The sequence below is a fragment of the Trachemys scripta genome, chromosome 6, assembly GCF_013100865.1.
Source record: "Trachemys scripta elegans isolate TJP31775 chromosome 6, CAS_Tse_1.0, whole genome shotgun sequence".
NCBI lineage: Eukaryota > Metazoa > Chordata > Testudines > Emydidae > Trachemys > Trachemys scripta.
In genome coordinates this window covers 46,836,975-46,864,624 of record NC_048303.1, presented here as the reverse complement: position 1 = coordinate 46,864,624, position 27,650 = coordinate 46,836,975, and the positions used below count along the sequence as shown (strand labels likewise).

General features: G+C 40.2%; 1 protein-coding gene across 3 annotated transcripts in view; it reads left to right on the top strand.

Moving 5' to 3' along the window:
* BDP1 (B double prime 1, subunit of RNA polymerase III transcription initiation factor IIIB) overlaps positions 1 to 27,650 on the top strand; it is a 90,985-nt gene that overhangs the window by 36,214 nt on the left and 27,121 nt on the right. For all 3 annotated transcript variants that reach the window (XM_034773648.1, XM_034773647.1, XM_034773649.1), the window contains 12 exons: positions 851 to 1,061; positions 4,123 to 4,316; positions 10,329 to 10,548; positions 11,782 to 11,918; positions 13,816 to 14,023; positions 14,838 to 15,022; positions 16,503 to 16,722; positions 19,297 to 19,514; positions 20,190 to 20,574; positions 24,631 to 24,756; positions 25,087 to 25,123; positions 26,521 to 26,604. In XM_034773648.1, the coding sequence (XP_034629539.1) occupies positions 851 to 1,061; positions 4,123 to 4,316; positions 10,329 to 10,548; positions 11,782 to 11,918; positions 13,816 to 14,023; positions 14,838 to 15,022; positions 16,503 to 16,722; positions 19,297 to 19,514; positions 20,190 to 20,574; positions 24,631 to 24,756; positions 25,087 to 25,123; positions 26,521 to 26,604 (2,225 nt within the window). The remainder of the gene's footprint in view (positions 1 to 850; positions 1,062 to 4,122; positions 4,317 to 10,328; positions 10,549 to 11,781; positions 11,919 to 13,815; positions 14,024 to 14,837; positions 15,023 to 16,502; positions 16,723 to 19,296; positions 19,515 to 20,189; positions 20,575 to 24,630; positions 24,757 to 25,086; positions 25,124 to 26,520; positions 26,605 to 27,650) is intronic.

Below are 27,650 nucleotides of genomic sequence, written 5' to 3'. Positions count from 1 at the left end.
GCCCACTTCTTCGGATGCATATAGAGTGGAACATACATTGAGGAGATATATATACACACATACAGAGAGCATGAACAGGTGGGAGTTGTCTTACCAACTCTGAGAGGCCAATTAAGTAAGAGAAAAAAATTTTTTGAAGTGATAATCAAGCTAGCCCAGTACAGACAGTTTGATAAGAAGTGTGAGAATACCTACAAGGGGAGATAGATTCAATGTTTGTAATGGCTCAGCCATTCCCAGTCCTTATTCAATCCTGAGTTGATTGTATCTAGTTTGCATATCAATTCCAGCTCAGTAGTCTCTCGTTGGAGTCTGTTTTTGAAGTTTTTCTGTTGTAAGATAGTCACCCGCAGGTCTGTCACTGAATGGCCAGACAGGTTAAAGTGTTCTCCCACTGGTTTTTGAGTATTATGATTCCTGATGTCAGATTTGTGTCCATTAATTCTTTTGCATAGAGACTGTCCGTTTGGCCAATGTACATGGCAGAGGGGCATTGCTGGCACATGATGGCATATATCACGTTGGTAGATGTGCAGGTGAACGAGCCCCTGATGGTATGGCTGATGTGATTAGGTCCTATGATGATGTCACCTCTTTACTTGCCCACCCATTATTTTATAGTTTTGTCATGTGCTTGCTTCCTTCTCATATCCCTATTAACCTTTGGCAACAACCTAAGTAATTGGAAGCTGCGGATTGCATGCTTAGCTACTATATTGAGGAATGCCTGTTTTATAGAGGGTCATGTGTTAGTTTCAGTTGCACTGTTGAGTGCTTTACCATGTGTGGGACCTAGGCTATATGGTTGTCGCCTGTATTGCTTCTTTACTTATATTTTTTGGTCTAACAGAGACACCAGTTCTCAGCAAGAAGAAGAAGTGGCTGTTCAGACAACACATCTGTTGAGGAATCAATTTCAGAGGCCAAAATCAAATTTAGGAAAGGAAGCTGGAGGAGGGGAAGTGCCAGGGGTGGATAAAGATGTGTCAGAGGACAGCACTGAAAAAGACAACAGTTTGATACAGTGTGACAGTAAATGCAGCATGCTTCCTGACCTAGATGTAAGTTTGGATTTTTTAAATTAGAGCTAAGACTTTGGGGGTGTCTTTAGAAAGCTGCATTTATGTGTATTATTGTAGGTGCAACTGAGAAAAAACATTGGCAGAATTTTTACATAGAAGTTTATCCTTGTTGAACCAGGAAACCTGTAAAAGCTTAAAAAAATAAAAATTTCCATTTAGTGCTGTATGAAAATGTACTGTGAAGAACAAGCCTACCGTGGCAGAGTAATAGTTCAAATAGTCAATTATTTTCCATCATTAGCAGTCCAGGTATCTGTCTTCATTCTTGCCATTCCTTCTGCTCAGAAGTCCACTCAGCTCAGAAACAATAGCGTTCAACATCCCTGTGGTGGGAAGAACATCTCAACAGCCCAACACTGTGGCATTTAATTTCAAACGGGGGAACTATGCAAAAATGAGGGGGTTAGTTAAACAGAAGTTAAAAGGTACAGTGACTAAAGTGAAATCCCTGCAAGCTGCATGGGCGCTTTTTAAAGACACCATAATAGAGGCCCAACTTTAATGTATACCCCAAATTAAGAAACACAGTAAAAGAACTAAAAAAGAGCCACCGTGGCTTAACAACCATGTAAAAGAAGCAGTGAGAGATAAAAAGAATTCCTTTAAAAAGTGGAAGTCAGATCCTAGTGAGGCAAATAGAAAGGAGCATAAACGCTGCCAAATTAAGTGCAAGAATGTAATAAGAAAAGTCAAAGAGGAGTTTGAAGAACAGCTAGCCAAAAACTCCAAAGGTAATAACAAAATGTTTTTTAAGTACATCAGAAGCAGGAAGCCTGCTAACCAACCAGTGGGGCCCCTTGATGATCGAGATACAAAAGGAGCGCTAAAAGACGATAGTCATTGCGGAGAAACTAAATGGATTCTTTGCTTCAGTCTTCACGGCTGAGGATGTTCGGGAGATTCCCAAACCTGAGCTGGCTTTTGTAGGTGACAAATCTGAGGAACTGTCACGGATTGAAGTGTCACGAGAGGAGGTTTTGGAATTAATTGATAAGCTTAACATTAACAAGTCACCGGGACCAGATGGCATTCACCCAAGAGTTCTGAAAGAACTCAAATGTGAAGTTGCGGAACTGTTAACTAAGGTTTGTAACCTGTCCTTTAAATCGGCTTCTGTACCCAATGACTGGAAGTTAGCTAATGTAATGCCAATATTTAAAAAGGGCTCTAGAGGTGATCCCGGCAATTACAGACTGGTAAGTCTATCGTCTGTACCGGGCGAATTAGTCGAAACAATAGTTAAGAATAAAATTGTCCGACACATAGAAAAACATAAACTGTTGAGCAATAGTCAACATGGTTTCTGTAAAGGGAAATCGTGTCTTACTAATCTATTAGAATTCTTTGAAGGGGTCAACAAACATGTGGACAAGGGGGATCCAGTGGACATAGTGTACTTAGATTTCCAGAAAGCCTTTGACAAGGTCCCTCACCAAAGGCTCTTATGTAAATTAAGCTGCCATGGGATAAAAGGGAAGGTCCTTTAATGGATTGAGAACTGGTTAAAAGACAGGGAACAAAGGGTAGGAATTAATGGTAAAGTCTCAGAATGGAGAGGGGTAACTAGTGGTGTTCCCCAAGGGTCAGTCCTCGGACCGATCCTATTCAACTTATTCATAAATGATCTGGAGAAAGGGATAAACAATGAGGTGGCAAAGTTTGCAGATGATACTAAACTGCTAAAGATAGTTAAGTCCAAAGCAGACTGTGAAGAACTTCAAAAAGATCTCACAAAACTAAGTGATTGGGCAACAAAATGGCAAATGAAATTTAATGTGGATAAATGTAAAGTAATGCACATTGGAAAAAATAACCCCAACTATACATACAATATGATGGGGGCTAATTTAGCTACAACAAGTCAGGAAAAAGATCTTGGAGTCATTGTGGATAGTTCTCTGAAAATGTCCACGCAGTGTGCAGAGGCGGTCAAAAAAGCAAACAGGATGTTAGGAATCATTAAAAAGGGGATAGAGAATAAGACTGAGAATATATTATTGCCCTTATATAAATCGATGGTACGCCCTCATCTCGAATACTGCGTACAGATGTGGTCTCCTCATCTCAAAAAAGATATACTGGCACTAGAAAAGGTTCAGAAAAGGGCAACTAAAATGATTAGGGGTTTGGAACGGGTCCCATATGAGGAGAGATTAAAGAGGCTAGGACTCTTCAGCTTGGAAAAGAGGAGATTAAGGGGGGATATGATAGAGGTATATAAAATCATGAGTGATGTGGAGAAAGTGGATAAGGAAAAGTTATTTACTTATTCCGATAATACAAGAACTAGGGGTCATCAAATGAAATTAATAGGCAGCAGGTTTAAAACAAATACAAAGAAGTTATTCTTCACGCAGCGCACAGTCAACTTGTGGAACTCCTTACCTGAGAAGGTTCTGAAGGCTAGAACTATAACAGAATTTAAAAGAGAACTGGATAAATTCATGGTGGTTAAGTCCATTAATGGCTATTAGCCAGGACGGATAAGGAATGGTGTCCCTAGCCTCTGTCTGTCAGAGGATGGAGATGGATGGCAGGAGAGAGATCACTTGATCATTGCCTGTTAGGTTCACTCCCTCTTTGGCACCTGGCATTGGCCACTGTCGGTAGACAGGATACTGGGCTAGATGGACCTTTGGTCTGACCCGGTACGGCCTTTCTTATGTTCTTATGTAACAAAAGTGCTATCATAAAATATCAAAGAAATAATCTACAGTAATCTCCAGTTCAGTTTTAAAGCAGACATGGGTCATTCCCCTGAAGTACAGGACTCTAATATTAAGCTGTTGTGTTGGGCCCCATGCCAGTTATTGCTGACAGACATTTAAATTTCTGTATGTCTCAGTATTGGGCAAAAATTGGGGCTCTTCATTTGTGGACACTGGACAGCCATGGGAAAAATTTAGACAATGTTTAATAGTAATCTTAATGAACTTTGTGTCTCTTCTGCTTAAATTATAAGTATATTTTTTTCAATTGTGTAGCATAATATATTTGAGTGTTTTAGTTCAGATGTTTACACTCTTAACGTGTCTTTTAGAAAGCAGCAAAATGTGAAGTCATGCCATCCTGGCAGTCATTAGAAAAAGAAGACCCTGTAGACTCTCAGGAAGTATTTGCAACCCCAATAAGCCTTCAGTCCCCTAAGAAGTTTTCAGGATCTGAGAGTGATGAACAAAATGTGTCTCCTCCATCTGCAGATAACCAGGAGAAGACTTCAGCTGTTGCTGCCAGGTAAAGGTTCTGTTCCTTTGTTTTATTTTCTGAAAATAATAGTGAGGGAGTTACAAAACTAAATCAGTCTCCAGGTTTTCAACTGGCTAAGAAAATTAGCTAGAAGTACCTCTTTACATCAGACTTCTTTATTTTTACCTAGTAAATGCTGAACTGTCTACTAATTGAATTATTTCTACCCTAAACTTAGAATGAGTATATATTAACTTCAGGGTGGTAAATGTGATATCTTCAGTGGAATGACTTACCTCAGCATTTTCATGAAAGTTGGATGTACAGTAGAACCTCAGAGTTATGAACACCAGAGTTATGAAGTGACTTGTCAACCACATATCTCATTTGGAACTGGAAATATGCAATCAGGCAGCAGGGACAAAAAAAAAAAAAAGCAAAGTACGGTACTGTATTAAACATAAACTACTTAAAAAAAGAAAAAAAGTTTAATTTTTTGTTGTTGGACAAAGTAAGGAAATGGTTTCTGTGCTTGTTTCATAAGAAAATAAGAATGGCCATACTGGGTCAGACCAAAGGTCCATATAGTCCAGTATCCTGTCTTTTGACAGTGGCCAGTGCCAGGAGCCCTAGAGGGAATGAACAGAACAGGTAATCATCAAGTGATCCATCCCCTGTCACTCATTCCTAGCTTCTGGCAAACAGAGGCTAGGGACCTAGGTTTCACCTATAACACGATAAGATTTATTCCTACTCATTTTGGTTAATAGCCATTGATGGACCTATCCTCCATGAATTTATCTAGTTCTTTTTTGAACCCTGTTATGGTCTTGGCCTTCATAATATCCTCTGGCAAGGAGTTCCACAGGTTGACTGCGTTGTGTGAAGAAATACTTCCTTTTATTTGTTTTAAACCTGCTGCCTATTAATTTCATTTGGTGACCCCTAGTTCTTGAGTTATGAGAAGTAGTAAAATAACACTTCCTTATCTACTTTCTCTACACCAGTCATGATTTTATGGACCTCAGTCATATGTCCCCTTAGCCGTCTCTTTTCCAAGCCGTCTCTTTTCCAAGTCCAAGTCTTGTTAATCTCTCCTCATACGGAAGCTGTTCCATACATTTTGGTTGCCCTTTTCTGAACCTTTTCCAATTCCAATGTACTTTTTTTGAGATGGGTTGGCCATATCTGAACACAGTATGCAAGATGTGGGCATACCATGGATTTATATAGAGGCAACATGATATTTTCTGTCCTCTTATCTATCCCTTTCTTAATTATTCCCAGCATTCTGTTCGCTTTTTTGACTGCCGCTGCACATTGAGTGGAGGTTTTCAGAGAACTATCCACAGTGACTCCAAGATCTCTTTCTAGAGTAGTAACAACTAATTTAGACCTCATCATTTTATATGTATAGGTTGGATTATGCTTTCCAATGTGCATTACTTTGCATTTATCAACATTAAATTTCATCTGTCATTTTGTTGTCCAGTCACCCAGTTTTGAGAGATCCTTTTGTAGCTCTTTGCTGTTTGCCAGGGTCTTAACTATCTTTAATAATTTTGTATCATCTGCAAATTTTGCCACCTCACTGTTTACCCCTTTTTCCAGATCATTTATGAATATGTTGAATAGGACTGGTCCCAGAACAGACCCCTGGGGGACACCACTATTTACCTCTGTCCATTCTGAAAACTGACCATTTATACCTACCCTTTGTTTCCTATCTTTTAACCAACCCATGAGAGCACCTTCCCTCTTATCCCGTGGCAACTTACTTTCCGTAAGAGCCTTTGGTGAGCGACCTTGTCAAAGGCTTTCTGAAAATCTAAGTACACTATATCCACTGGATCCCCTGGGTCCACATACTTGTTGACCCCCTCAAAGAATTCTAGTAGAAATCATGCCTCGCTAATCCCTTTACTAAAACCATGTTGACTCTTCCTCAACAAATTATGTTCATCTGTATGTCTGACAATATTGTTCTTTATTATAGTTTCAACCAGTTTGCCCGGTACAGGCCTGTAATTGCTGGGATCACCTCTGGAGCCCTTTTTAAAAACTGGCGTTAGATTAGCTATCCTCCAGTTATCTGGTACAGAAACTGATTTAAATGATAGGTTACAGACTACAGTTTAGTAGTTCTGCAATTTCACATCTGAGTTCCGTCAGAACTCTTGGATGAATGCCATCTGGTCCTGGTGACTTATTGGTGTTTAATGTATCAATTTGTTCCAAAACCTCCCCTAATTGATACCCCAATCTGGGACAGTTCCTGAGATCTGGCACCTAAAAAGAATGGTCCCGGGTTTGGGAATCTCCCTCAGATCCTCAGCCATGAAGACCGATGCAAAAAATTCATTTAGTTTCTCCGCAATGGCCTTATTGTCCTTGAGTGCTCATTTAGCACCTCGATTGTTCAGTGGCCCCACTGGTTGTTTAGCAGGATTCCTGCTTCTGATGTACTTTTAAAAAAAAATAAAATAAAAAAATAAAATAAAAATTTGCTATTACTTTTTGAGTCTTTCACTAACGGTTCCTCAAATTCTTCCTAATTGTATTTTTACACTTCATTTGCCAGTGTTTATGCTCCTTTCTATTTTCCCCACTAGGATTTGTCTTCCACTTTTTAAAGGATGCCTTTTTTCCTCTCGCTCCTTCTTTTACTTTGTTTAGCCATGGTGGCTCTTTTTTGGTTCTCTTACTATGTTTTTTAATTTGGGGTATACATTTAAGTTGAGTCTCTATTACGGTGTCTTTAAAAAGTGTCCACGTAGTTTGCAGAGATTTCACTTTTGGCATTGTACCCTTTAATTTCTGTTTAACTAACCTCCTCATTTTTGGGTAGTTCCCTTTTCTGAAATTAAATGCTAGTGTTGGGCCACTGTGGTGTTTTTCCTGCCACAAAGATATTAAATTTAATTATATTATGGTCACTATTACCAAGCAGTCCAGCTATATTCACCTCTTGGACCAGATCCTGTGCTCCACTTAGGACTAAATCAAGAATTGCCTCTCCTTTGGTGGGTTCCAGGACCAGCTGCTCCAAGAAGCAGTCATTTAATGTGTCAAGAAACTTTCTCTGCATCCCATCTTGAGGTGACATGTACTGAGTCAATATGGGGATAATTGAAATCCCTCATTATTATTTTTTTTATTTTAATAGCCTCTCTAATCTCCCTGAGCATTTCATAGTCACTATCGCTATCCTGGTCAGGTGGTTGGTAATATATCCCTGCCGCTATATTCTTCTTATTAGAGCATGGAATTTCTATCCATAGAGATTCTATGGTACAGTTTGATTCATTTATGATTTTTCTTCATTTGAGTCTATGCTTTCTTTCACATACACCTCTACCCTGATATAACACGACCCGATATAACATGAATTCTGATATAACGCGGTAAAACAGTGCTCCTGGGGGGCGGGGCTGCGCACTCCGGCGGATCAAAGCAAGTTCAATATAATGCGGTTTCACCTATAACGCGGTAAGATTTTTTTGGCTCCCAAGGACAGCGTTATATTTTGGGTAGAGGTGTATAATGCCTCTCCCCCACCAGCACAACCTGTTTTGTCCTTCCAATATATTTTGTACCCTAGTATTACTGTATCCCATTGATTATCCTCATTCCGCCAAGTTTCTGTGATGCCTATTATATCAATATCCTCATTTAATACGAGGCACTCTGGTTCACCCATTTTATTATTTAGACTTCTAGCATTGGTATATAAGCACTTTAAAAACTTGTCTCCTTTTAGCCGTGTGCCGTTGCACAATGTAATTGAATGGGACTCTTTTTTTATTTGGCTGTTTCTGATTAGACCCTTCCTGTATTTTATCATTTTCTATCCTTTCGTCCTCACTAGGACATAAAGTTTTTCTATTAATGGATCCTCCCCTAAGGGATTTCCGAACCTCGTGCTCCTCTGCAGCTGTCGGCTTTCCCCCAGCTCTTAGTTTAAAAATCTGCTCTACGACCTTTTTAGTAAGCAACAGAGGGTCCTGTGGCACCTTAGAGACTAACAGAAGTATTGGGAGCATAAGCTTTTTCCATGAAAGCTTATGCTCCCAATACTTCTGTTAGTCTCTAAGGTGCCACAGGACCCTCTGTTGCTTTTTACAGATTCAGACTAACACGGCTACCCCCCGGACCTTTTTAATGTTAAGTGCCAGCAATCTGGTTCCATTTTGGTTTAGGTGGAGCCCATCCTTCCTGTATAGGCTCCCCCTTTCCCAAAAGTTTCTCCAGTTCCTAATAATTCTAAACCCCTACACCATCATCTCATCCACGCATTGAGACTCTGCAGTTCTGCCTGTCTGACTGGCCCTGTGTGTGGAACTGGGAACATCTCAGAGAACGCTACCATGGAGGTCCTGGATTTCAGTCTCTTACATAGCAGCCTAAATTTGGCTTCCAGGATCTCTCTCCTATCCTTCCCTATGTCACTGGTACCTACATGTACCATGACCACTGGCTCCTTCCCAGTACTACACATAAGTCTATCTAGATGTCTCGAGAGATCTGCAACCTCTGCACCAGGCAGGCAAGTCACCATGCGGTTCTCCTGGTCATCGGAAACCCAGCTATCTGTTTCTAATGATCGAATCGCCCATTACTAATGCCTGTCTCTTTCTAATAGCTGGAGTTCCCTCCCCCAGAGAAGTATCCTCAGTGCAAGAGGATACCACAACATCATCTGGAAGGAGGGTCCCAATTATGGCATTGTTTACCTCTGCTCCAGTTAGATGCTCTCCTTCCCTGGGACTTTCATCCTCCTCAACAGAACAGAGGCTGTCAGACTGGGGGTGGGACCATTCTACTGTGTCCTGGAAAGTCTTATCTATGTACCACTCTGTCTCCCTCAGCTCCTCCAGTTCAGCCACTCTGGTCTCCAAAGCCCGTACATGGTCTCTGAGGGCCAGGAGCTCCTTGCACCGAATGCACACGTACGCCACCTGCCCATAGGGCAGGTAATCATACATGCTGCATTGGGTGCAATAAACTGGGTAGCCGCCACTCTGTTGCTGGACTTCTGCCTGCATTCTCTTTTTACTCCTGCAGCTGGTTCCTTTGTTGTTGTTTTGTTTATATCAAGGGCGTGTTTTTGTCTTTTAAGTTTAAAGAATGTTGCATTCTAGCCACTGCTCACACTCCCCCAGAGAACTCCCTTGCAAAACTCCCCTGTTAGCTGCTCCAGTTCATTTAAATTAAAATGGTTAAAAGCAGCATTTTTCTTCCTGCATAATAAAGTTTCAAGCTGTATTAAGTTAATGTTCAGTTGCAATCTTTTGAAAGAACAACCATAATGTTTTGTTCAGAGTTATGAACATTTCAGACTTATGAACACCCTCCATTTCTGAAGTGTACTTAAGCTATAACAGAAACTCAGTCATTTGCTTTTGTATTGGAGACCTGTTGAAAATCACTACAAACAAAGCTAATACATAAGACAACTATTCTATAATGGATGCATGGAGGTAATGAGGCTTCTCTAATGCCCTTCTGCAAAATTTCTGCTGAGATGAAGAGAAACTGCAATTTTTTTTGTTCAAATTACTATCTGCTATGGCAGAGGTTCACAACCTTTTTCTTTCTGAGGCCCTCCAACATGCTATAAAAACTCCACGGCCCACCTGTGCCACAATAACTGGTTTTCTGCATATAAAAGCCAGGGCCGGCGTTAGGGGATAGCAAGCCAGGTAATTGCCTGGTGCCCTATGCCACAGGGGCTCCTGCAAAGTTACATTGCTCAGGCTTCAGCTTCAGCCCCGCATGGCGGTGTTCAGGGCCATGGGCATCAGCCCTATGTAGTGGGGCTTCGGCTTTATACCCAGGGCCCCAGCAAGTCTAGTGCTGGCCCTGCTTGGTCCCCCCCGAAACCAGTTCACGGCCTCCCAGTTGAGAACCACTGTGCTATCGTATTTGTTTAACATCTGCACTGTTTGAGAAAAACAGAACAGAAAGACTTTATTGATACAGATGTAACTGACTTGTGAATACTAGTATTATGTCTCTGCGTTACAGAGGATTTCAGATATCATGTTGCTTTTTTCGCAGGCTCCACAGCAAACTCATCTCTCAAGGAGAAAGTAAACCAGCCTCTCTTCAGCCAGCCCAGCTAGTGAGGAGCCGATTCCAGAGACCCAAGCCAAACATAGGAAGGGCAATTGGAAGGAAAGAAACACGAGCAACAGAAAAGGATGAAACTGAAAAAAAGACTGAAGTTGAGCAATCAGCTCTGCAAAAAGATGAATCTGCTGGCATCCCCTCCACTGTAGTAAGTTGTAGTACAAGTAAACCAGTTCAAGGCATTTTCTTTAATATTTCTCAAAAAGGCGTATAATGCAGCAGTTAAGTAGTGAACAGATTGAAGCTTAGAGGGTATAATATGGTAAACCCTTACCAAGTTGAGCTATTACAGACATTACAACAATGAACTCTTTAAAATCTATTTATTTTTAATAAATAAAAGCCTTATTATGGAAAACGAAGGGTATGGTTTTGGTTGGATTTGCAATAGAAGGAAAGATTAGGCACAATCAAGTAACTCCTGGTTGGGCTCATATCAACTACTTAAAAATAAGGGTTTTGCATCATCCTTCCTGGTTAAATAAACTCCATGTTGGGGAAACTAAGTGAGGGAGGCCAGAAAGGCACGGAAGGGAACAGCAGGAAACAATCAGTTCTTACATACAAAGCTACATTCTATTTTTTAAGCTTTTAGTGGCACAGCACTACTGCCATAGAAGTAAGGCTTGGTCTACACTAAACCCCCAAATCGAACTAAGGTACGCAACTTCAGCTACGTGAATAACGTAGCTGAAGTCGACATACCTTAGTTCGAACTTACCCCCGTCCAGACCCGGCAGGCAGGCTCCCCCGTCGACTCCGCGTACTCCTTGCGGCGAGCAGGATTACCGGAGTCGACGGGGAGCACTTCTGAGTTCGATTTATCGCGTCCAGACTAGACGCGATAAATCGAACCCAGAAGTTCGATTGCCTGCCGCCGAACCAGCGCGGTAAGTATAGACAAGCCCTTAGACTATGCCTGCTGACTTTACCATAAGCTGGTTAACCTTAGGCAAGTCACTTAGCACCTTCCTACCTCTGTTTAAGCATCTGTAAAATAGAGGATATTTAGCTGCATTTTGTTTACTGATTCTTAGGTTTTGTAACTTGCAATGAAATACTCTGAAAGGCACTATGTGCAAAACAGCATGCCCAAAACTTTCAAACTTGGGTGTCTATAGTTAAGCTCTTAAATCCCTAAGGTGCCTAAATATGGATTTAGATGCCTACCTGTGGGCACTCAAATTTTAAAATTCTGTCCTATGATTGTTTTTCTGCCTGCTCATTAATGGAATTACATGCTCAAATAGTTTTCATTTTAATATTTACAGAGAGCCTTAGTTTCTGTGATTTTATAAAATGCAATCCTATTTTAAAACATGGGACATTTTAGTACTTGTTTGCAGTACATGACCAGAATTGATGATAGTTATATTTTCAGCACAAGCCAAAGGGTGAAAATGAAGCTGTCTCTTCTGAAGCTTCAGGAGATAAGTTGTTGGGTTGTGAGAAACAGACGCCAGAAGGAGAATCTCCAGTGCCTGATATTTACCAAAATGTGTCAGATGAACAAAGCAGGTGAGCTGAAGTTTAGGAAACAAGTTTGAAAGCTTTTCATGCAAACATTTACCTATTGTACAAATAAGATCTCTGTGCATGTATCAGTACCTTTCTTCCCAATGTTTTCCAATTCTCTCTGGTCCTTTATTTCAGTGCTAGCATCTAACATTTTTATTCTGTGGCTTTCTTTAGTTGAGCCCAGGTGCTTGATATTGTTTCTCTGTGGGGCTGTCTTGTATATATTTGAGTTCAAAGTTCTTTCCTACCAAGTTTTGTCTTTTCCAAATGGTAGTTTTTTCCAAATGCATATAAATGTCTAATACATTAATATTTGCATGTTTTTTCAGATAAGATTTCCAGTATTGTTAATGGCAAAGTCCTTATTTGTTTCCTCTGACCCAATGTATTCTTATGTTATTAGTCTAGGTGAATGCAAGTACTAAGTATGTATTTGGTTACTGGTTTCCCTGATCCTATTAGTGTTGCTAGCAACAGAAAAACTAAAGTTCCTGATTACATAAATAACTAAAATAGATAGATCTTCAACAGTTTTATGCCTCTTATAGAAAAAGAATACCTCCAAAAATACTTACTTTAAATACATCTTTTTTCAAACCACAAGAAATTCTACAAACTTTTTTAACATTGCAGAAACACTAATTCTTTAAAACAACTTTCTTAGCCTTTGCCAGCACTTGCAAGGCAACACATTCTATCCTTGGAGCCAGGGAACAATGCATGTGGTTGTTCCTTTTGGGGATTCCAGAGGAAGTCACATTTTTCCAGCACCCACAGGCAAGGGGAATCTGTTGGCTTGACACATGTATCTTGATTGGGGGAGAGGGGAGGGAAGTAAAGTAGTAATGGTGGGATTCTAGAGACCCCCCATCTTTCAAATACCTTGCTCCTGCCCTTAATTATTACTCCTTTGTTACCTCTTCTCTTTTATTTATAAGAAATTCAGAAAGATTGAAAACCTAATCTGAGTACCACTGGAACCAGAGTAGCTATAATGAAATGTCCTCACTTTCCCTTCTTGTTATTGATGCACCTCTATGTTAAAAATGAAATAACAGGGCACTAATTAACCTGAGGTATTGGGGTTCTTAGCTCCTGATCAATTACAAGCAAAGGGGTTGGACTAACAAAATAAATTTTGGAGTGCTTCTTTCATTGTGGTGCTTTTTAAATCATTGCACAATTTCAAACATTCTAAATTTTTATTGGCAATATTGCTACCTTTCTCATCACAGGAGCAATACATGGATTTGTTTACTTCTTATTTTTAAATTAAGACGCATAAGGCACATGTTGTTAGTTTCTATTTACAATTGCAACTTAATGTTGTTAGTAGACATTATGAATTAACATGAAGTATTGTTAGTGTCACAATTTAAGACCAAGTTATGAGGCCTTCTCACCCATAACCCTTAGAATCAAAAAAGGGTTTGCATATAACTGATATATTCAGGTAGAAGTATTGTCACACAAGCATAGCCAGGATTTAAATATTTAAATTCTGGAAATTAGGTATCTAGAAAGCCAGAATTTGTTGATTCCCTTCATATCGCTTTTTTTAGGCTTGGGCTACTTCCTAGTAGTATGAAAATAGTTAGCAGTGATGTGTATGACACACAGCAGAAAAATAATAGTAAGAAAAATCTTGACACTGGGCTTTGGCTATGTTACATATTCAGAGTTACTCCCCAAATGCTGAAAACTAGAAACTGTAAATGCGAAAGGAGCACATTTTCCTGATCTTAAACCAAAAGGCACAGCATGGAAAAAAAATTTAACTCTTTTGTATAAGTATTGATTTTAAAAAATCTGTTAACAATGAGTGCAGTAACAGGTTCCATTAATTGTAACCATGTGACATTTTCTGTTTTTAAATCATTGGCACTGAAAAATCCAGTTCCCAAGAAGATAAGCCATGTGCTATCAAACCAGCACAGCTAATGAGGAGTTGGTTCCAGAGGGCTAGATCAAACCTGGGAAGGGCATATGGCAAGAAAGAAGAGCCAGTGGCAGAAAAAGTTACTGCTCCAGTTGAAGGGGAAACAGGAAAAGCAGAGGAGAGCCCTTTACCACATAGGGATTCTGATGTACATCTCTCTCCAAAAGTGAGAATTTTACTGAGATCTTTTTGTTCATGCTTATTGATACCTGTCTTTTATCTGCAGCTTTTATGAAGAAAATGCTTAAGTAGGCTAATAAACCCACATACTAGGCATGAATTAAATCATTTTTTTATCCTTATGCATGATACTTACAATTTAATATAAACCACTCAGGAACACAGAACAAATGCCTAGATGTTTATTAAGCAAATGATAAGATTTATCCTGTTTCTTTACCTAAAAACTAAAGACATTTTGAAATTTCAGATATTTTCATGACCCTCGATGTTTAAAATGCACAGGCATTTTAAATACATTACAGACTATTTGTTATTGCCATGTTTTTATTCAGAGACCTCTAGTAACTGATCAAAAAGGAGAGTACTGGATGTTTTTTATTCTCCCCAGTGGTTCTCAAACTTTTGTATTGGTGACCCCTTTCATACAGCAAGCCTGTGAGTGCGACCCCCCCCCCAATACATCAAAAACACATTTTAAAAAAAATATTTAACACTATTATAAATGCTGGAGGCGAAGTGGGGTTTTGGAATGGAGGCTGACAGCTCGCAACCCCCATGTAATGACCTCACAACCCCCGAGGGGTCACAACCCCTAGTTTGAGAACGCCTGTCCTAGACGTTGCCTTGTCTTTATTGAAGGAATAGCAGCAATGACTAGTTACCGTAAGATGCTTAAAGCCTTTAGAAAGAAGTTCTGATTCAGATTAATTTATGGATAATAACTCAGAATGCTTTTTTGTTCTTTAAAAATACCATATTTAATATTAATATTTTTGCTATTCTAAAATAATTTAAAGGCTGAAGTGGATTTGGCCCAAAAAGTTGGTTCAGATTCCTGTGGGGTCACCTCACCAAAAAGAAGCATTCAATCAGAAAAACTTTGCTCCCTTGAGAAATCTTTGAGCTGCAACAATCAGAGCGATCAAAGAAAGAGTTGTATGTCTACAGATGTTGAGAGCAGGCTTCCGAATTATTCTGAAAGGTAACGTTCATATTTCATAAATGAATGGTCTTTAAAACACTGTTGTACTAAGCCATTTATGTTTAAAAATTGTAAGTATTATAAAGCTTTATCAGTAATATATAACTTTGGTTATGGCAGGGGTCACCAGGTGGCACCATTACATAGTCTTAAAGTTTGTTTTCTTGCAGTGCGAACAGATTTTTAATCTTGGAAGAAAATTTCCCTGATAATATTGTTTAGCTTTGGTTTTGTTTGTTTGTTTGTTTTTCCCTGTATGTGTCCCTTTGGTGGAGCTGTGGCAAGCAGCAAGGAAGTTTATTCTCTGCCTCGATGTCACCAACTAGTCCACTTTTTGAGGCATAGTTATTCTGTGGGAACCAGGCATGGATGTTTAGGCTTAGGCCTTTGAAAGTTGGGACTGTCTGCATGCCATTTGTGGCCACCTCTGATCAAGGACTGTGTATATATAAAAAGGACAAGTCGTATTCATGCTATATCCAGATTCACTTATTTCTTCTCTTGTGGGATGTTGACCTGCAAAGCCCTGACATCTGCTACCATTGCTATTACATTAATTTTGCCAACCTCCTTGAGTAGTTTAAGGATTTATTCCTTGTGTTTGAAGAGTCATTTGTAATCTGTATAGTTCTTAATATAGCCAGACTGAAGGACCACTTCTTGGCAGCCTCTTGGCCATAGTGACAGCAACAAAATCAGAGGTAGGGATGAATGCCAACCTTTCATTTTATCCAGTTCATCAGATTTCTCATAACCTGATTTGATTACTTTCTGAATTCCTGCAATGTTATCCTGCTTCTGTTTGCCATAAAATATTACTCCACTGGCCAGTGTTGTTTGCTTTAAGTCATTAGACAGTGCATCATGCCAAGATGAGATTTTTCTCTACATCAGTAACACGTACCTCTGTATTAATTTGGCCAGATCTTGGATTCTTTCTTTTTCTAATTGCAGAAACTTTCCAATCTTCAGAATCATCAAATCAGTTTTATAGAATAAGTTCAGACTCTTCATTACCAATACCCTAGTATCAGAGAAGACTTTCCCCTCTTCTGTCCCAAGAGAAACAAATGATGATAATAGGACATCTTTTCATCCGCTATTTGTTCGGGGGTGGGGGGGGATCTCGACTTGCACTTGGGTTAGCTTTGGGCACCTTGAGCACACAGTGGCTTGTCCTCTCCTGCACCACCCCCCAAAATATTCCACTTGCACTCAAAAGAGCCAGTACTGCCAAAAAGAAAACTGAAACATCCACCACTGAAAATGATGTGCAGGCAATTTCTCTTTTCATATCTTCCTTTTCCTCTGAGTGGACTTCTTAAAATACTGTATGCGATTAACCTTTATGGGAGTCGACTTTTTTTTCCTGGTTCACATTGTGCAGATGTTACATATAGTTAGGCTAGTACAGTAGATTTGCAAAAGCTATTTTAATGGTCAGTGACTACTAATATGTACAATCATAATATTTTCCTAGGTCCAGTTCTGGAGAAGAAAGTAAACCAAGTGCTATAAAACCTGCACAGCTAGTGAGGGGCCATTTACGGAGGCCAAAGCCAAACCTAGTTAGAGCAACAAGAAAGAAAGAAGCCCTTGAAGAGGGAGAAAACACAACTGAGGAAAAGACTGAAGCTAGAAATACAGAAGAAGGTCTGGTATCATGTGGTATAAAATCAGAAAACCTAACCTCATTACTGGTAAGTACTGAACATCAGATCTAGGTCAGCCTATTATGTCAGTGAATGAATTCTTTTCTTCTGCTTTCTTCTTCTTATGACCTATGGATTTTGCAGAATCTACTTTCTGGATATCAGGGGTTAAATTGGTTCTTTGAATCTCATTGCCAGTGGTGAATAGATGTAAAAATAACGAGCACAAAGCCTACATAGTTTAGAAGTATTTTAAAAGAAAATGTTTCATCTTTTATATTTTACTGCATTACATTTTGATTTGCCATCAGTGACTTCATTCACTTAAATATTCCGTAATTTAATTACCTGCAAATGTAAATAAGTGTTTTTTACACACTCAACAATACAAATAAAGGCAGCTGTTCATAACCACAACTGCTTAAAATCAGTATGTATGCACACAAGGTCTTTTGTGACTTATATATTAAATATTAATGAAGGTGGAACTACATAATTCAGGCAACCTGTTGAGGCTTTTATTTTTTATTTTAATTTCTGGGATAGCACTGAGCTGACATAGGATGCTTCACTCTATTTCAGTTGTCTGCAATGTACAACTCAAACTTTTTTTATTTCCTCCTCAGTATATGGTTCTGTCACAGCATGGCTTGCCCTTGTAACTGAAATAGGTCCGGTGCCTCTGTGCCAGTTGGGCCAATTAAGGGGGCAGGGCTGCATCTGGGTCTATAAAGGGTCAGTGAGAGATCGGGGGGATGGGGTGTCAAACTGGCTGAGAGAGCTAGGAAGCAGGAGCAACAGAATTGCTAGAGTCCCCTGGAATGGGAGACAGTGAGAGCCTTAGATGTAAAGGGTGAGCTGAGTGTGGGACTGTTTTGATACATTTGGACAATAAAACTTTGTTAAAAGAGACTGTGGGCATGGCAGAGAGTCCTTAGCAAGCTGAAAAGAAGCCCTGCTGTTTGACAGATTCACTAAATATTTTTGGGCCTGTAAATTATTCCAGCCAAAGGCCTGTAGCTGATGATGTACAATTACTGATACATGTTTAAAAAGTGAGATGTTCTTACTGAACTGAACCAACTGATGACTAGTTGAGATTGTGATTTACTGGATAAAGTGAAGATTATTCTTTCACCCCTAATAATTTTCTGGGTTTTATGGTGAAGGTTTCTCAGGGAACTTCAATGGCTAATGGGTTTTTGCCATCATCTCAGAAGAACAAGTTCAAGGGTTCTATGTCAGCAGAGCTCCTGAAGGAAACAGCAACAACAAAATGCTAGGAGGGGCCACTTAATGTAGGGATCTCTCTGCTCTAGGCAAACTTTCTGGTATGTCTGAATGAGGAAAGGTTTTAAAAAAACAAAAACAAACAAACAAAAAACCTGGGCATGTTTAGTCTTCAGAAAAGAAAACTGAGGGGGAACCTGATAAGTCTTCAAATACGTTAAGTGCTGTAATAAAGAGGACTGTGATCATTTGTTCTCCATGCCACTGAACATAAGACCAAAAGTAATGGACTTAATCTGCTGCCAGGGAGATTTAGGTTAGATATTGGGAGAAACTTTCTAACTATCAAGGTATTCCAGGTATTAACTAGCCTTCCAAGGGAATCCCCCTCAGTGGAGGATTTTAAGAACAGTTTGGACAAATAACTGTCAGGGATGGTCTAGGTTTACTTGGCCCTGCCCCTTTATAGGGAGCTAGGCCTGATGATTTCATGAGGTCCCTTCCAGCCCTCTGTTTCTGTGATTCTACTGTTCTGTTTAAGCTACTTCATCTAAATTGCTGCAGAATTCTCTCTTCATTTCATGCAAGGGCAGAGAAGAAACCATCCTTCATTCGCCTAATCCCACTGTCTTTGCTTTGTCAGAAAATACAAGCAGTTTCCTCTTCCTAGGTGGATCTAGAACAAGTGTAGACAACCTATGGCCAACGTGCCAAAGGTGGCATGCGAGCTGATTTTCAGTGGCACTCACACTGCCTGGGTCCTGGCCACTGGTCCGAGGGGGCTCTGCATTTTAATTTAATTTTAAATTAAGCTTTTTAAACGTTTTTAAAAACGTTATTTACTTTACATACAACAATAGTTTTAGTTACATACTATAGACTTATAGAAAGAGACCTTCTAAAAACGTTAAAATGTATTACTGGCACCTGAAACCTTAAATCAGAGTGAATAAATGAAGACTCGGCACATCACTTCTGAAAGGTTGCTGATCCCTGATCTAGAAAGTGTGTAGGCCCTGAGCAATCTTCCTGATTGCTGTAGTTAGACATGGGCCACCACCGGTGTGGCAATTAGCAGCAGTAACATGAAGTTGAGTACGAAGGGTTATACGGCTGTACAAAAAACCCCAAAACACAACTCGGAGCAGTAGTCAATAGTTATTTCAAGTGCTCTTCTGGTTCAGCTGGGCAGCCAGGTTAGCTTAGAAAAAGGTTGTCTAAGAAAGAAGCAGAGGTTACAGTTTTGGATTTTGTTCATTAATTTGACTAATGCTTTTTTTTTGGAAAGGAGCTATTTAGAGATAATGGAAAACTCTTAATACCATTAGTATAGCATTGTCCATTATCAAATATAAACTTACTTTGGAAGTCATTGTCTTCATGTCTATTTAGCACACATCTGGTAACTTAGTGGAAGTTGCATCCTCCACAGAGGTTTCACGGAAAAAAGAGTCTGCAGACAGTATTGAGGCAGTGCTTCCTAAAAGGAGCAGGCAGTCCTGTAAATTCCAGTCTCCAGAGAGATTGTCGGAGAGTGAAAGTCAAATAGAACAAGAGGAAGATTCTCAGCCTCTTTATGCTCAGGAGAAGACCTCAGACAAACTGATAAGGTGAAGTAACTAAGGGTTTAATAATGATACTAGCCCAACTAAGATCCCATAGTTAAGTTTCTCACTTTTTCTGTTTGCCCACTCTTCTGATGTGGGGTGGATGGGGGTGTGTGGGCATGCACACTCATACTTATTCCCCAGATGTTTTTTCATGGATGGAATTCTCATCTTAAAACTCTTGACCACTTCTGTCACCCATCTGTACTTGAGTCTTTCTCCTGCAAAGTCAGTGTGGAGAATAGGCTCTTTCTTGACTAAGCTGCCTGCTGAACGGTTCACAGATTGTAAAATACACATGCGCGCACGCACTCTTGATTCTCCAAAATAAAAAGAAACAATCCCCTCCTCGCTATTGCCATAAATTACCAGGTCCTTTAAATTTCACTGCACAGCAGTTTTCCAGAATTTCTGACTGAAGTTAAAAGATAAGGAAACTAATTATATCCACAATACAATATCAGTACTTTGAACATTCACAAAGGAATGGGAATGCTGACCAAGGGAAGTACTGATTTTATTTTTCCCAGTGTATGATCGTAATTAATTATCATGTCTCAACACTGATCATAATCCCAATTACCACGTGAGTTCACTGCGACTGTAACATTAATTCCTTTTTATGTTTAATATTGCTACTTTACTAAAAAGTGAATTTCTTTTTTTATATCCATTTAGAAGGCAGCCTAGAAGGTCATCCGAACAGGCAGGCCTGTCAAAACGTGTATCTGAGCTAAGAACTTCTTCTGCCTCTGAATGTGAAGTTGATCGCTGTGAAAAGGGAAAACCACGTCGAAAGATTAAACCAAATATCACCAAAGGCAAAGGCTTGAAAACGGCCCACAGCAAGAGATCTGGGAAAGAACATGGGAGTTCAAAGGTAACCTTGGTGACCCTCCGAGCTTCTCAGGAGGAGGATGAAGATGATGCAGATGAATTTGAGCTGGATGATGAAGATGAATGTTTTTCACCAGAAGAAGTAAACAAAGCTCCAGTGTTTGTTCCTGTAGGTCTTCGATCTCCAAAACCTATTCCTGTCCAGATTGAGGAAACCATGGAAGAGGTATGACATGTTGACTTGTTTTGTAGAGTTCTGGTCTTTTGGAGTGTAGTCTTTCCTTTTGCCACCAGCTTTTCTCACACTTGCCTTTGCTTGAGTTGTAGTACCAATAGCAAATTTATTTTACAGACATGTTGTGGGTCAGCAGTTTTTCTGTTTTGTTTAATTGACAAATGAACTGGTGGTGGAGTGGCATTAATATTTGTGGCATGTGTTCTTGGTTCTGGACGAGATGCACAGGCTGCTCAAGGAACTTAGCCTAAAGCCCCGTCCTGCAATGAGTATTGTGTGGGAGGCTCTGGGTGAGTCCCGTTTCATTCAATTGGGCTCTCTGTGAGCACAGGAATCCACCTTTGCAGAGTACATTGCAAGCTTGCGGCCTAAGACAGAATGGATGCAAACATTTCAATTTCATGTTTGAGTGTCAGAATCAGAGCAACCTGTGTTCTTCTGATTGCTCTCTCAAGAAACATACCTGACCATAACAATCTTGTCTCATGACATTATACATATTTACATTCTAATTAATGTGTGTATTGCACTAAAAAAAAACTGTTAAAAGAATGTTAAGGTTGCAAAGTGAAGCACCCAAAATTAGAAAATGCTAGAATTAAAGTTGCCTGTGCAGTCTGAATTTGGGCCCCTTGAGTAAGTTCACCATAATCATCTTTAATTACATGACCACATATTATTATTTTTTCTAGGCTTTTTAAAAAAAAAACCCACAGAAAACAAATTCTATCATGTCAAACCATTGACACTTACATGGGTTGGAACCTTTAGAGCTACATCATAACTCTCTGCCACTTGAGCTAAGAGTAACTGGTAGCAGTAGTAATCTGTCATTCTCCGCGGACCAACCACTAGAGGGAGATGAGACAGAGAGACACTTTGTCACTGGGTTTCACGTGTACTTACTGACATCAGAAGAATGTTGAGACTCAAGAATCTTTTTGGTTCCATTCTAGGTTCTGGAGGGAAGTGTGCTCCAGTGGTCATGGACCTTTCTGTCCCACTCCCTCATTGACCCCTTCTAGTTTGTCCCTTCCACCCTGCCCTTATCTCAGTCCCGTTTCTCCTCCTCCCCTGGCTCTTCATCCTAGTTTTTTTGCTCAGTTTCCTGTCTTGCTCCCTTGCTCCTTGTCCTGGTCCCAGGTTCCTTGCCCAGCCACTCCCAGACTTGACCCCAGCTCCTTCTCCCAGTCAGTCATCTTTCCACCACAGCTGCCAATTGTTTTGCTCTGCAAGTCAAGTCTTCTTCCTTCTTCTCCTCACTTCTTTGGCTTCTTGCGCCCCCACCCTCCTTCCAAAAAAATGAAAACAGACCCACAAAAAATAAACCACCACTCTGACTCTTGTTCCCTTTGCATTCAAGTCAGACTGTTTCCTTCTCCAAGTTGCCTGGGAGTAGGAGCAGTAAGAGCATAGGAGAGACTCTCTTAGCTCTCAGTTGTGTAGCCCAGAGAAGCAATTGCAGAGAGAGCCCTGCTCAGTCCCTGCAACACTGGGCTGGAGCATTCTCAGCTGCTTTGTGGGGATGGTGGATGCATGGTCCGGTTGGCGCACAAGAACTCTGAGGGAATGGAGCATGCTCAGTGCAGACAGAACAATTCAGAGAAATTAGCTGCCAGATTCTAGCAAGTGTCTACTGAGCCTGTGCAGATGGAAATTTTTCTTAAGTTTATAGCTTGGCCAAATTGAGCAGGTTTTCAGTACAACAGCAAAAAGCCTTTCCTTGACTCAAAGGCAGTCCTTGCCAAATTTCAAATCCCTGCTTCAAAGTGTGGAGGTATAAGAGCTTCTCAACAAAATGGTTATTTTTTTTAACCTGTCAAAACTGTGTTTTTCCCGAATCTCATTCTCTGAAATGTCTGAATTATTTTTGCTGAAACTTCTAAAATCTAAATAAATTTCAGCCTGGGGCAGGCACCTAGCATGGAAAATTTCATCTGGAACAATTAAGTTTAGCAGAGTTATAAGCCACTGAAAACCGGGTCTTATAATGGGAAATTTTGCACAGCCTTAATAATAGGCGGTTCTACCAGCTCCACCTCTAATACATAGTACTGTTGCCCCTTATCAACTCAAGTAACTAGTCAAACTTTTGGGGCCCTGAGAATGTTCCATTTTGGAGTAGAAATTGGTTTTGGGTATTTTTTTATGCATTTTTGTTTATTTACAGAAAATGCACAAATTACTGTTTCTCTGAACACAGAAGGAACCAAGAACAAAATAAGTAGTTCCTTAGGCTTTGTCTACACTACCGCTTTTGTCAGCAAAACTTTTGTTGGTCAGGGGTGTGAAAAAACTGACTGACATAAGTTACACCAACAAAAGTGCCAGTGTGGAAAGTACTGTGTTGGTGGGAGATGCTCTCCAGCCGCCATAGCTACCGCCTCTTGTTGGGGGTGGTTTAATTATGCCAATGGGAGAGCACTCTCCCGCTGGCATAGAGCAGCTACACAGGAGACCTTATGCCGATGCAGCTGCAGTGGTACAGCTGTCTGCTGTAAGGTCCGTAGCATAGATATAACCATAGTTTACAGCCGCAAGCCTCTTTAGCCAACGCCAGACCCAAAAGTGCTCTCTCTAGTGTTTCCCAGTCTCACTGTGCTTACGGGCTGCTGCTTGTCTGTGTCCCTCTCCACCCCCCCTTTGGGTTTTCTTGCCTGTTCTCAGGCCTTGTCTACACTGCCACTTACAGCTCTGAATCTTTCTTTGCTTAGGGGTGTGAAAAAACACACCCCGGAGCAATGCAAGTTTCAGCACTGTAAAGTGGCAGTGTAGATAGTGCTACAGTGCTGGGAGCTGTGCTCCTTGTGCTGGTGGCTATTCCCCTCGTGGGGGTGGTCTCTCTCAGTGCTGGAGCCGCGACTATCCAGCCACGTTCAGGCGCTTCCACAGTAGTGCTTTAACATCGGCTGTGTAGACATACCCTCAGTTTCTGTGCGTTCTGCCTTTCCACCACCCCATCTCACCCACCCACCTGGACACAATGCCCAGTGGAACCCCCTTTGCCCACATGGTGCTTGTTTCTATTAGGCCTTGTTGTAGGTGTGGTCCCGTAGTTGTAAGAAACACTTATCTTAAGTGAAGAGTGGGTGCACAAATCAGTTTCGACAAATGTTTTAACTCAGTCCATAACAAGGTTTTGTCCAGCTCATAACAGTATTTTTCCCTTTCAAGTCAACTGGTAAATTCCAGCGGGTTAGGAATTTTTCAACTAAATGTTTTTTGTTGTTGTTGTTGGAAAATGCTGATTTGTCAAAACGGAAACTTTTTGAGGAATCGTATTAGTTTTGGGAAAACTTTTTTGTCAGGAAGGTTTCTCAGCTGCAGGATTAGTGAGAGAGAACACCCCCTGAATAGCCTAATTCAGAGCAGGGTCTGGAACCTGTCTCTCCTACATCCATATTTAATATGTTGTCGAGTTCAAGTCCATGCACTGAATTTTTGGGCAGTCTGAATTGATTCAGATCAGGGACTTGAACTTGGTACTCACCTGGGATGTGGGTTTCCTCTTGATCTTTTTTTATTCCATATACATTCTAACATCCTTTGTATTCCTGCTAGGGTTTTATCTGAGATAATCTCAGAAAGATTTTGAAACAAGAAAGAGACTATTGGCAAAATGTTCATTTTCACTCTGGCTGTTTTTCCCAACCAAGAAATTGTATACTTACACCAGCATCCCAGATCCTTTGTCATTTGCTGATGTTGTGATTTGACATTAAAATCATAGAGCTCTTCTAGGTTATTTGAGATTTGAATTCACAGGTATCTTATAGAATTTGTTGCCCATTTGTACCCAAGTGTTTTCTGGAGGAATGACTTTTCAGAGCCTGGCAAATTTGCAGCTAGCATTTCAGATTTGGCATAATTTACTTTAAATCCAGACACTTTCCCAAAATCATAGATTACTTTAGATACTAATTTTAATATTTGGTTTAGAAGAAAATAGTATTATATCATGTGCATATACAGCCATTTTCTTGTGTTCCTGCAAGTTTTAGACAGCTTTCTGTTTTGAATAAATAGGAATAACTTTGATTTTTGCAGCTTGAAATATCTGTGAATGTCCCAGATGTGCCCTGCATTACTACTGCTGAATATCTGTCTCATGATTTAAATGTGGTTGTCCAGCCTGTGATGCAGAGAGATGAAAATCTGAATGCCTCACAAATTGTAAGCATTCCTTTTTAGTAATATGCTTAAGGTTATATAGTATGTTTAATTTTTATAGTGTTAAACATCAGAGCCCATGTAAGATAGTAATAGTATGGCATAGTATAGTTTAATAGATGGGCATGGCATGAGCAGGAAGTGTGCAAGTTTTCTTTAGATGGCTTTGTCAGTCCAATGTTGATGCTGTACAACTCCATTCAATCAGAGCAGATTGCTCATGCTGAACTTTGCAGTTGAGAATTGGCCACTGGGGACTAAGTTAACATTGAAGATTAATTTTATTTGGGATTTTGGCTGTATTTGACAGATCATTTATATCTTTTCTTCAAGGAAGTGACTACACATGAAAATCCAGAGACTGACACAGGTAAATACAAGAGACACTTATTTTTGGAGACAAGAGACACTTATTTTCTCTTTCTCCAAAGAGAAACTGCTGAGCTCCAGTTCATTTGCAAATTTGACACCATCAGATCAGGATTAAACAAAAACTGTTAATGGCTATCCAACTACAGAAGCAGTTTCTCCTCCCTTGGTGTTCACACCTCAACTGCTAGCAGAGCACCTCGCCCTCCCTGATTGAACTAACCTCGTTATCTCCATACTGATTTATACCTGCCTCTGGAGATTTCCATTACTTGCATCTGAAGAAGTGAGGTTCTTACCCACGAAAGCTTATGCTCCCAATACTTCTGTTAGTCTCAAAGGTGCCACGGGACCCTCTGTTGCTTTTTACAGATTCAGACTAACACGGCTACCCCTCTGATACTTATTTTTGGGTGGCCCTCTGTCTTAACATAGACCAAGCCAGCCAACCGTGAGTTGATGAGGTCTTATACATAGTTTTGGAGGAACTGTGCTAACTGACTACTTCTTCAGTGAGGTCCATCAGACAAACCAAGAGTTACAAGACTGTTGGCTTACATCCAGATTGTGGCTGTCCTGTGCCCACTCACTCCCATGCACTGATTACCCATGCTGTTGGTAGCTGTGCTAGGGGAAAAGCAACCTTTTCAGGGGCTTGAAACAATGCCTGGAAGGTACGGAAATGGGCAAATCCATGGCTCTGGTACCAATCACCATCACTCTCGCAGACTTGCCAGCCAGCACATACTATGGGGGAAACAGGGAAACATCATGACTGAGTCAGAAATTGCTTCCTGGTCTGCTCCTAGAACAGTAAAATATTTTTTTCCCATTGCAAAAAGCCCCAAATGGATCCATTGGTTTTTAGAATTGCATTTTGAAACTTTGCTAAGAGATGGCTTTGTTTAAAGATAAATAACCATTTTCAGTGAAGAGGCAAAACCCTACTGGAGTTTATGGGCTTATTTCAGTGTGATGGCTTTGGAACGCAGAAATGTTGTATCCTATGTTACCAAGTAGTGGAAGATGAAAGAAGGGGAGGTACTGTCATCCAGTGGATAGGACACAGAAATGAGTCATAAGACCTGGGTCTAGACCCAAACATCTGTGTGACCTGAGCAAATTGCTTCCTCTGTCCATGTTTCCCTCTCTATAAAATGGGAATACTGCTGCTTACTCAATGTTTGTAGAACACCTTTAGTTTAATGGATGACCATCACTATGTGTGTTAAGTATTGCTACTAATATCTGGAATCCCCAAGAGGAAACAAATTGAAAAAATATGTTTTGTTTCAATTTAGCAAAGACAGTAACATCTGCTTTTTGATCATGTTTTAGTTAAACTTCTAAGGAAATGACTGTGCTTGTGATTTTACATGTATGTGAACAATTTTGCAGGGATTAATGATGGAAGCACTGAAGCTGCCATGACATTACTTGCAATGGGAGATCCAATGTTTCAGTTAAAAATAAGCACTCAAGGTATGATCTATTTATTTGCCAAATCCTTCTGTGTGTGTCTTGGGTTCACTTGTGGGTTGGGGTTTGGGTAGAGGTCATAATAACCCTTCCTTCATATCCTGTCACTATAGCAGCAGGTCTGGATTCTTCCTTAGTGTTCAGTATGAAAGACAGGAGGATGCATTGGGCCATGATTCACTATCTAGCAAGGTAAAGTGGTCCAGCCCCTAGCCAAAATACTGCCAACTGCATTACATGCTCGCCAGAGGTGCGTAGAGCTCTTTTTCAGCAAAACACTGATATGTACCTCATCACATGGAATACATGCCCTGATCAACTCATTTCATACCGGCAGTATGACTCTTGAACATAATGGGCATTCAGCACCTTTTTTTCTCTGCTGTCCTCTGTTTGTACCACTAAGAAGGATTTTGCAGGTGTGTATGTGGATATGTTCACTGCTATGTATTACAGTTACTTCAGACTCAGGCTAATAAAGTACTCATGCCACCATACACCCAGATGAATCATTTTATGATTTAAAAATTTAAGTCTAGGTCATTTTATTGTCTTACCTTTTCTGAGATAGATCCAGAACTTGTTCTCAGGTTTGGTCTCTTGCTTAGAGTTAGCAGCAGTTGGCAATACTGCAGAGGAGGAGTGGGGGAGCAGAATCAAAAAAAATTTTTTTTTAAAAAGAAGCCAGTATAGATGGCAACACCACTGCCACCCATATTGAAAGAACTGTTGCAGCACTATGTAACCGTCACTGGTAGCAAGGGGGCAAAGGAAGTAAATTAATTTTCACTTCAGCCTTCAGCTCTTCATAGAGGTTCAATTGGCTTCTGAAGCTTTAGGAAAATTCTTACTGAATTCTTACTGTTCTTACATTTTATCCATTGAAAGATCAGTTATTAGTTCTTTCTTTGATAGGACACTCAGGTTGTTCACCTAAGTGTTTTTGTTAATTTTTAAAACAAAATTGTACAAAAAACAAATGGTGATTCAAAGGTTGAAGATTTGGTATCCTCATCCAGTCTCTTTTGGGAGATGAAACTTGATCTATT